At 48.5% G+C, this 11203-nt stretch overlaps 1 protein-coding gene across 1 annotated transcript; it reads right to left on the reverse strand.

The window, feature by feature from the left end:
* Positions 1-4965: 4965 nt before the first annotated feature.
* LOC102462198 (uncharacterized) lies at positions 4966-10736 on the reverse strand. The gene is made up of 2 exons (XM_006128577.5): positions 10597-10736; positions 4966-6384 (listed from the first exon to the last, which is right to left on the reverse strand). The coding sequence occupies exons 1-2, from the start codon at positions 10604-10606 to the stop codon at positions 5312-5314; spliced, it is 1083 nt and encodes a 360-aa protein (XP_006128639.2). The 5' UTR covers positions 10607-10736; the 3' UTR covers positions 4966-5311.
* Between the last annotated feature and the right edge of the window lie 467 nt (positions 10737-11203).

Genomic DNA, 11203 nt, shown 5'->3' on the forward strand with positions numbered 1-11203 from the left:
GGCATTTGCAAGGGCAGTGGGCCAGGTCTGATGTTCAAGATCACTCCGGATGGCCATCAGCTGGTCATTCAAGAAATCCTGAATTTCTGAACAAGCCAGATCCCACTGCAATACCTTCTCTGCCTCAGTGATATCCAATATCATCTTTGTCAGCAAGTCCTGGGTCATTGAGCTGAGGGCGGAGATAACATGCAATTCACCAATTCCAGCCTGAACTTGGGTTAGCTGTGCTCCAGTAATAAGCCTAGTGGCTTCCTCTATCTGTCCCAGCCTTTCCTCATGTTGTTGGCCCCTGTATATGTTCCACACTGCTGCTGCACTATTGGAACCATCCCACAGGCGGTCTCCCAAGTCCCTTTTCCTCCTAGTGGAAACCCAAGCCCTCTGTTGTGCTAACCGAATGGCAGCCCCCTTAGAACAGTTAGGATACAAAGAGGTAACCTGAAAGCTGGGCAAAGGCAGTGTAAATTTTACAGTCCCTAGTGTGGCATTAACTATGGTCCATCGATATCCTAACTCATCATCTATTTTAGACACAGTATCGTACCACATCTGTTGATTAAAAACTCTAATATAATTTTGAGCAACACTAATATCAATAGCATAAGAAGGCGTATATTGCAATATAGCATAGGTAAGATTATTAGTTAGGGGAATTATCTTAGTACAGGTAACATTTCCATTAGGCAAACACATTCTCTGAGTCTGAATTTGGCCATTTGCTAATTGGGTAACCAAATAACAATAGGGCCCCCTTCCCGTCAACAAACTACAAACTCCGGTGATGGCCATCATGTCAACCCCATCAGAAAACCCCCTAACCTCAATGCTAGAATTTTATGGCTCATGTTCATGTACAGTAATATCATAAACCCCTATTTCTACTGATCCATCTGACTTCCATTCAATTGTTCGCTCAAATGAAAAATTTAGAACCTTGAAAAATAGATTTTCAAGACAATACTTAGCTAAGTCACTCAGATGCGAAGGCCTTGGCCATTGGATTTCATCAGACTACTGTAGCCAGACAGACCCCCCCCCCCATCAATCTTGCTTGCCCTCTGAGATGTCTGTATACAGGGCAGAGAAGGAACAATAAGGAAAATCAGCATAGCCATTAAGCTTTGATCTGCTTTGATGCGAGATCAGGATATGCGAGTTTTCTCTGACTCTGAGTAAGCTGAAAACATGGATATGAGGAGAGAACGATTAAGGCAATAAGCTGAGCGCGAGGCTGCAAGAAGTGCCCGGCTGGCACCCATGTTGATACGAACACACACAGCCGTCCCTAGGAGAGGAATCCCCCACTGAGAAAAGAATGCCCAGTACTTCCAATTTAATCCTCTCAACTCTCTCTTACAAGTGTAAATTAAGTTCACAACTTCCTTGTAAGAACTGGTGTCACAAAAGACAGACCAGCACCATTTGGCATCACAGATAAGAAAGAGAAATACGTGACCCCACGGGTATAAAGATGCATCCAGAAGCACACTCAGGCCGTGTCCAGACTCAGGGGTTTTTTCGGGAAAAGTAGCCTTTTCCCAAAAAAACTTCCCCTGCGTCCAGACTCAAGCCGCGTTCTTTCGAAATTATTTCGAAAGAACGCGGCTTTTCTTTCGATGGCGGTAAACCTCGTTTCACGAGGAAGAACGCCTTCTTTCGAAAGTTCCTCTTTCGAAAGAAGGCGTTCTTCAATGTAAAGAGGCCGTCTTCGAAAGAGAGCATCCAGACTCGCTGGGTGCTCTCTTTCGAAAAAGCGGATTTCCTCTATCGAAAGATCCGCCTGCAGTCTAGACGCGATCTTTCGAAAGAGGCTCTTTCGAAAGCATCTTTCGAAAGAGCCTCTTTCGAAAGAAGCCTGCAGTCTAGACATAGCCTCACTCTGAGTGTCAATCTACCATCTGCCTGCTGGTCAGGGTAGGTGTTTGACCTCCCGAGGTCCCCAGGGACGCCCCCTCGTATTTTCGTCTTTCCGAGGAATTGAGGGACCGATCCTGGCCCGACACGCTGGGACTGAGCGACGCAGAAGGGGGTAAAAATTGTACCCGTATGTGTCCTTTTGTTTTAGTGCATGCATAGAATAGAGCTCTTTAAAGATTAAGCTGTCATTTGGTACCATTATTCTCTATTTTCTGTCTTTATTTTCTTTGTAACCATTTTTTTAAGATCTATATATATATACATATATATTTGCCACCAGTTAAGAAATAGAACAATAGCCATTGCAACCATATGATTTATAAGCTTCCTCAATAAACCTGTAACTGTTTAAGCTTTAACCTGACTCCTTCAGTTGCTGTAACAGAACCAGGCACAATTTAAAAGAACTTCAGCCGGTCTTAAGGGACAGATATAGGGAGAGCTTGAGTGTTTGGATTTGTGTCACTCCCAGGTGGCAGATCCGTTGGGGCACTTCTCAGCCTCCCCCAGGCTGCCCGCTGCGAAGGAATCACGGATTCTAGCAGCTAAAATCTGAAGTGTAATAAGCTTTCCCTGTAAACTTATTGGGGCGCCCGTCAACCTCCTCCAGGTTGCCCACTGCAAGGGACCCCGGTCTCAGCAGTTGAAGTCTCGGGTGTATAGCACACACACACACCACTCACTGCCCTGACCGTTGGCTGACAAATACATAGTATCATCAGTATTTGGGGATGTTACCGGAATGGCAGTGGAGGTGGAGGAGATAGTAAGGACAGTGGCATCAAGGTGTTTTTGGTCTGAAAGACAATTGGGGAGTGCAGTACATTCTGCTGGTATTTGCCCATAAGCACAGATCGCAGCTCCTGGAAGAAACCTACCAAACCACTCAACACCACACTCCCAACTGCGGGTCCCACAAGTCCCTCCTTGCCAGTGTATAATGCTCCTCCTTTTCCACCAGGGCCAGTTCTTAATGTCCTTTGTTGTTAAAAAGTTCTGGACTGTGGGGCTACGTCTACACTGGCCCCTCTTCCGGAAGGGGCATGTAAATTTCACGAGTCGTCGTAGGGAAATCCGCGGGGGATTTAAATATCCCCCGCGGCATTTAAATAAAAATGTCCGCCGCTTTTTTCCAGCTTTTAAAAAAGCCGGAAAAGAGCGTCTAGACTGGCCCCGATCCTCCGGAAAAAGTGCCCTTTTCCGGAGGGTCTTATTCCTACATGGAAGACCCTCCGGAAAAGGGCACTTTTTCCGGAGGATCGGGGCCAGTCTAGACGCTCTTTTCCGGCTTTTTTAAAAGCCGGAAAAAAGCGGCGGACATTTTAATTTAAATGCCGCGGGGGATATTTAAATCCCCCGCGGATTTCCCTACGACGACTCGTGAAATTTACATGCCCCTTCCAGAAGAGGGGCCAGTGTAGACGTAGCCTGGCAGTGTCAGGGGAGCTAATTTTTCTTCTTCTTTCTTGAAATAGTAGCAATTCAGCATCATGCAGGAGAGAGGTTGCTAGCACATCACCCTGTAACATTTTGGTCCTTCTGGCATATACCAGAGGTATAGTAGTTCTGTTAGTGGGCAAGGGAGAGGTTACTAGCACTTCACCTTGCCCTCGTTTTCTGCTATTCAGCAGGAGAAGGAACAGGACCAGAAAGAGGGACAAACCCATCAGTAGTCGAAGTCGAGTCATCTCGAGGTGGAGGGGTCCTTTTATAGTGAGAAGCATGGGTCCAGGTAGGCAGCCCTTGGCACTTCACAGCGGTGTTGGTGGTTAGCAGGACCTGGTAAGGGCCTTTCCAGTATGGGGCTAGAGCAGTCTTTCGCTGATGGACCTTTATGTAGACCCAGTCACCGGGTTCCAACAGATGGCACGGTTGCTCAGGGTCTTTGGGTAACTCTTCTTTTACCTGTGAATAAAAGGACCTAACACACTTCATTAATGTCTGGCAATACTTAAGCATGATATCATCCATTAAATGAATGTCCATCTTTGCAAGGGTCAGCGGGGGCGCTGCTGGTAATTGCATCAGGCGCCCTGTCAGGATTTCATATGGGCTGAGTCCAGTTTTTCGATTCGGGCTTGCCCTCATGCTCATTAATGCCAATGGAAGGGCATCTGGCCGGCATCTCCTTGTGGCAGGATGTGTGTGTCCAGCAGGATCCCAGGCTTGCACAGGGGCTGCCTGCTGCGTGCACGTATTGTAGGAGCAGCCACTTTAAAAGTAAGATTAACTTACCTGGCCCTCCCATTCCTGCAGTGCCTGGCTCTCCGGGGGGGCAGAGGGAGATATGATTGGGGCGGGGGCTCCCAACGCTGGGGATGCCTAGCTCTGGGGGAGTGCACTGGGATGGGGGGGCACTAGGGGAGACTGGATGTGAGGCAGGGATGAGTACATTGGGATGGGGGAACACTGGGGGGGGACTGGGTGTGAGGCAGGGATGAGTGCATTGGAATGGGGGATGCTGTGGAAGGCCTGGCTCGGGGAGTGGTGGGTGCATTGTGGGTTAGTGTATGGTCCCAAACTGAAGGGAGTGGTGCACCTTTTGCTTAATAACTTTGGCTCCTCCCCCCCCTTTTTTTTGTTTGCTTAACAACTTTGGTCTCCCCCTTTTTTTTTCCTCAACAGAATTTTTCCCCGGTGTTTGTGTGTGTGTGTGTGTGTGTGTGTGGGGGCGGGGGGGGAGTGTTTGGTATTTTTTGTTAAACCATCTGGCAACTCTGTCTGCATTCAGGGGAGCCAATAGCCTCTGCACGCCCCTGGGCAAGGTGGGGAGGCTGGTGCCGTGCTCCCAGAATGGGCAGGGACAAAGGCTAGCCCAGGGCAGCCAGCCCTCCATGCCACCCAGAACGTGGCACGTGTCTCTTGCCCACCCCAGCCTTCATAACTGCACAAAGTGCATGGCACTCCAGCAGTGATTCAAAGGGTTCAGGGTTCTGGGCACTGCCACAGTAGCAGCAAGTGGGAGCCCAGGGCCCCTTCAAAGCACAAACTGCCCCCCATCACCAGGCCTGTCTGCATGTAAATAGGTAATTACAGTAAACAATCACAGATTTTTTTTCCTTTATTTGAAATGTGTCTCGTATGCCAAGGGGAGATTATAATTACTTCACAAATACAAGCTCATATGGAGAGAGGCTAATACAACTAGTGGACAAGCAGATTCAGTATAGTACAACCCTGCATGAAGGACTGTGAAAAGTGAACTACTACCAATAGGCAGCTCTCTGAATGCAGTTTCGGAATCATCAGTATTTGATTCACTGTTCAGCACACCATGAATAATTTTGAGCTTTTTCTGCTCCCTCTTTACAGAGAGATGATAAGAGGTGATAGTGCAGTATCTGAATGAGTGGTGATCATGTGGGAAGTCAGCAACACAAAATAGACAGTGTCAAGCATGGAGCCTGTAGGATGAGTTTTGCATGTCGCTGGTGTTAATGGAGCACAACATTGGGTCACGAAGAGTTAGTACAATGACGTAAGCAGGCGGGTAAAAGGCACTGTGGAGACTAGTGTACAGCGCTAAGCGCAGGAATTCATCAGCCTCCAGGGTCTTTGGGAAGAGGACTCGAGCGATGGGCAAATATAACTGTGTGGATTTGCTTATTTGCACCTCCAGGTTAGTGTAGTTGATGCCCTTACAAAAGATTCCTTCCAGCTTCTGTAGACGCACTGAGCCCAGGACCCAAGGGTCAGGGATGCTGGTGCTGGAGGTAATGCTGTCAATAAGGTAGGTGGCATTTTGGAACTCCTCTGTGGCAGGATGAACCAAGTTGTGTTGCCTCTCTCTGCGGAAAGTGATCTGCTGTCCTCCTTGGCCATAGCTAAGTATGCAGAACTCTGCCTGTGAAGCATTGGTCTGGTGGGCAATCCACACACATTCATCCAGGCTCTTCTTCCCACAGTATCCCCAGCTCTCGTCTTCTTCACCAGTGTGGCACCGGTATTCACTGTGCCCATAGTGGGCACATCGGTAGTTGCTGTGGCAGGGAAGGCCTCTGGTGGTCACATCAGGATAGGGGGCACAGGGTTCGATGCCCTCAAGTGTATTGCATTGGAAAATGCCCTGGGTTGCTCGGCACTGGGTGACACACAGCTTGTTGCTTTGGGAATACCTGGCATGATAAAATCTGGTAAACAGTCCACAGTAGCCCCATTTACCATTCTTGAAATAGCAGCTGTTGTAATCAGCTCCCCAGAGCTCGCAGGCAGTTGCACACTGTTTGCCAAAGGCATCCAAACCTGGCTCTAAGGAGCAGTAGTCCCATTTCTTCTTGTTGCCGCCTATCTGCTTGCACCAGGTGTAATCATAACCACGATTCTCACAAGCATCTTGGCACTGGCCTCCTGAGCTAGTTTGGTGAATTAGAACATAGGAGCCTGAGAGTGGCAGAATGGCAGCACTCAAGAGCAGAACCAACAGGGCACTTCCAGGGGGCGGCATCTCTGGCAGCTTGCTGAGACCTTGAGGAAAGATGCAATGCAAAAATAACATAATGATCAGGTAGATGCTACGGGCCCACACCATGGGTGCGTCTACACTGGGCCTCTTATTCCGGAAAATCAGCCACTTTTCCGGAATAAGCTGCGAGCTGTCTACACTGGCCCTTGAATTTCCGGAAAAGCAACGATGCTCTACTGTACAAAATCAGCCGCTATTCCGGAAAAACTATTCTGCTCCCGCTCGGGCATAAGTCCTTATTCCGGAACACTGTTCTGGAAAAGGGCCAGTGTAGACAGCCCAGTAGTCTTTTCCGGAAAAAAGCCCCGATTGCGAAAATGACGCTCGGGGCTCTTTTCCGGAAAAGCGCGTCTACATTGGCCACGGACGCTTTTCCGGAAAAGGGCTTTTTTGCAGAAAAGACTACTGTGCTGTCTACACTGGCCCTTTTCCAGAACAGTTTTCCGGAAAAAGGACTTTTGCCTGAGCGGGAGCATCATAGTTTTTCCGGAGAAGCAGCTGATTTCTTACAGTAAATCGTTACTGCTTTTCCGGAAATTCAAGGGGCCAGTGTAGACAGCTTGCAGCTTATTTCGGAAAAGCAGCTGCTTTTCTGGAATAAGTGGCCCAGTGTAGACACAGTCCAGGAGTGATGTGCAACTTGTTTGTACCTGTGTATAAAAATGTACCACAAAGAGTTGTCTTTGTCCAGCCATGAGTTGGTTGGTTGACTGAGTTGGTCCATTGTCAGGAGTTACATATGCATAGTAATTTGGTAGAGTCTACTGACAACTATTACTGTACTTTGCTTAACAAAAAATCTGGCTATCAATAAACCTGGTTGGCATCTTCAATCCTTATCTGATTTTGTGGTCTTTGGGGGCTCTCTTGGAGTTTACTGTGTTGGCTATTTGTGCAAGCCAATATGACACACAGAGGGTATGTGTACACTACAGCACTAATTCGAACTAAGCTAATTTGAACTAGTGCATCTAGACCTAAAAACTAGTTCGAATTAGCGTTTTGCTAATTCGAACTAGCATGTCCACATTGAGTGGACTCTGAACCGGGGTTAAGGATGGCCGGAAGCAGTACCGGCAGGGCATCAGATTAGGACTTAGAGCGTGGAGCTGCTGTCTCAGGCTAGCCGAGGGCTGTGCTTAAAGGGACCCGACCCCCCCACTCTGGACAGACAGTTCTCAGGGGTTCCCTGCTCACTTGTCTAACTCGATGAGGGACAGCAAAGCAGTCCTGGCTTGGAGTGCCCTGAGTGCCCATACTCGGCACATCACAGCACTCGGCCATCAGCCTGGCTGCACTTGCCGCAGGCTGCCATCCGGGGAGGGGGGGGTCAATCAGGGGACTGCAGGAGAGCTTCCACCCCGAGGAGCCCGCAGAGCCACCCCAGTCCTCCCCATCGGGGGCTCGTACCCCATTCCTCCCTCACCTCCTTCCACTTACCCCTCCCTAGCCCCCCCTTCCTGATGTACAAAATAAAGGACATGTGTGTTCAAAAATAGAAACTCTCTTTATTGAACAAAACTCGGGGAAACTGGGAAAAGGAGGTGGGAGAGGGGAGGGCAACTAAAATGATCAGGGGTTTGGAACAGGTCCCATATGAAGACTGGGACTTCTCAGCTTAGAAAGAGGAGACTGAGGGGGGATATGATATAGGTCTATAAAAGCATGAGTGGTGTGGAGAGGGTGCATAAAGAAAAGTTCTTCATTAGTTCCCATAATAGAAGGACTAGAGGACACCAAATGAAATGAATGGGTAGCAGGCTTCAAACTAATAACAGAAAGTTCTTCTTCACAAAGCAAATAGTCAACAAAGCAATAGTTAACGGTTCTAAATCCTGCTGGAAAGGGATAACAAGTGGAGTTCCTCAAGGGTCTGTTTTGGGACCCGTACTGTTCAATATCTTCATCAATGATGTAGATATTGGGATAGAGAGTACGCTTATTAAGTTTGCAGATCATACCAAACTGGGTGGGGTTGCAACTTCTTTGGAGGATAGGGACATAATTCAAAATGACCTTAGCAAGTTAGAGAAATGGTCAGAGGTAAACAGGATGAGGTTTAATAAAGAGAAATGCAAAGTGCTCCACTTAGGAAGGAACAATCAGTTCCATACATACAAGATGGGAAGCGACTGTCTAGGAAGGAGCATGGCGGAAAGGAATCTAGGGGTCATAGTGGACCACAAGTTGAATATGAGTCAACAGTGTGATGCTGTTGCAAAAAAAGCAAATATGATTCTAGGTTGTATCAACAGGTGTGTTGTAAGCAAAACTCGTGAAGTCATTCTGCCGCTCTACTCTGCACTAGTTAGGCCTCAGCTGGAGTACTGTGTCCAGTTCTGGGTGCCACATTTCAAGAAAGATGTGGAGAAATTGGAAAGGGTACAGAGAAGAGCGACAAGAATGATTAAAGGCCTAGAGAACATGACCTATGAAGCCAGGCTTCATGAACTGGGCTTGTTTAGTTTGGAAAAAAGAAGATTAAGGGGGGACATGATAGCGGTTTTCAAATATCTAAAAGGGTGTCACAAGGAGGAAGGCGAAAATGTGTTCCTCTTGGTTTCTGAGGACAGGACAAGGAGTAATGGGCTTAAAGTGCAGCAGGGGAGGTTTAGATTGGACATTAGGAAAAAATTCCTAACTGTCAGGGTGGTCAAATATTGGAATAAATTGCCAAGGGAGGTGGTGGAATCTCCCTCTCTGGAGATATTTAAGAACAAATTAGATAGACATCTGTCAGGGATGGTGTAGACGGAGCTTGGTCCTGCCTTGAGGGCGGGGGGCTGGACTCGATGACCTCTTGAGGTCCCTTCCAGTCCTATTAGTCTATGATTCTGTGAACCTGTGGAACTCCTTGCTGCAGGAGGCTGTGAAGGCTAGAACTAGAACAGAGTTTAAAGAGAAGTGAGATAAAGTCATGGAGGTTGGGTCCATGGAGTGCTATTAGCCAGGGGGTAGAAATGGTGTCCCTGGCCTCTGTGGCAGGCTGGAGATGGATGGCACGAGACAAATGGCTTGGTCATTGTCTTCGGTCCATCCCCTCCATCCCCCTAGTGTTGGCCGCCGTCGGAAGACAGGCTACTGGGCTAGATGGACCTTTGGTCTGACCCAGTACGGCCATTCTAAGCTCAGGACTCAGGGTCGGGGGTCTCACTGGACCACCTTGATTTTCATGCACTCCTGCTCCTGGGTGGCCAGGCTGGCAGCTATCCTACCCTAGACGGCCAGTTTTCTGTGCCTAGTGCAGAGGTCGTGGATGAGGTCCACGATGTCCGCACTAGACCAGGTGGGCGCCCGCCTCTTGTGGACCTGGCAGGCTCCTGGGAGCCGCCAGCCTGGTCCCGGGAAGAGGCGGAGGGTTGGGTGGCAGCGGGTGGCTGGCTCGTGCCGTGCCAGGTGCAGGGTCTGCTGGCTGGGTGCTGGCCGGCTTGCACCTGGCACAGGCACTGTAGCCAGCCCGTGCCCCTTTAAGGGCTCCGGGGCCGGGAGGGGAGCAGAAGAGTTTCCCTGGTGGTGCCCAGAGTGGCCACCAGGGCAAGCTGAGGAGGGCTAGCCTCCCACTAGTTCGAATTAAGTGGCTACACAGCCCTTAATTCAAACTACTTAATTCGAACTAGGTGTTAGTCCTCGTGGAATGAGGTTTACCTCGTTCGAATTAAGCGCTCTGCTAGTTCAAATTAAGTTTGCCTGTGTAGCGCCTATGAAAGTTAATTCGAACTAACGGCTGTTAGTGCGAATTAACTTTGTAGTGTAGACATACCCTGAGAGTGTATAAGGGTTGGGGATAGCAAGTGATGGAGAGGAGGGGAACAGAGAGGATGAGGCCTCAAGGAAGGGGTGGGAGGTCTTGGGGAAGGAATGTGATTTTCATGCATTGGTGAGGATTTTCATGAATTGGTGGGTCCCTCTCCCCCCACCTCCCTTTTTTTTTTTTTTTTTTTTTTTTGACAAACCTAGAGGTTCCTTGAAATTTTGAAAAGCTGAAAAGGGTTCCATGGACAAATAAAATTGGGAAACACTGATCTAGGGAGATCTTAGAATCTTCATCCCTAGAGGTTTTTAAATCCCAGTTTGACAAAAGCCCTGGCTGGGATGATTTAGTTAGGGTTGGCCCTGCTTTTAGTTGGACTCAATGATCTCCTGAGGCCTCTTCTAACCCTATCACTCTATGACCTCAAGTCCCTCTACAAATTGTATTTCAGATGCTTACTCACCTTCTCTCATCTGAGTGTCTCTATTTGTGATGTCCCAGCTGTATCTCAAATCCCAGGGAGCGGCACTGGGGTGAAATACTTCTTGGTGTTTATATGCTGAACGAAAGCTTGGTCTTTGACCTGAATTTGGAGCAAGCTAACAGGAAACGCCCAAGAACAAGGAAGGGGAAGTGAAACTGAGGATATGGCACTTTCATTTGCCCACCAGTATTGTTCATTTGTGTGTGTTTTTGCAGGGCAGAGACAAAGAGCAAGGAGAGAGTTGGCAGAGAAACCTGTCTGCTGGGCAGGTGTTAACTGGTCAGAGAGGGGGATAGATTCCAGCAAGGAGTCATCTCCTGTCATCTCCCTGCCCCTCCGACTGCCCACATATGGCCTGCACCAAATTCTCCCCACCTCAGTACAGTTTCATCATATTAACATGATGCACCTGCTGGTTGTGCGCCTGATTGGACAGCTCCACCACATAGTTCACCTAATTCAGCTGCTTGATGACCTTAAAGGGGCTGTCCCAGGCTGTGTGTATCTTGTTTATGTGCACAGAAATAAGAACCATCACTTGGTCCCCAGTGGCATAGTGCAAGCTCATGCATTGTAGCCATACCAG

Source organism: Pelodiscus sinensis, chromosome 1, assembly GCF_052426305.1.
Source record: "Pelodiscus sinensis isolate ZL-2025 chromosome 1, ASM5242630v1, whole genome shotgun sequence".
NCBI classification, from domain to species: domain Eukaryota; kingdom Metazoa; phylum Chordata; order Testudines; family Trionychidae; genus Pelodiscus; species Pelodiscus sinensis.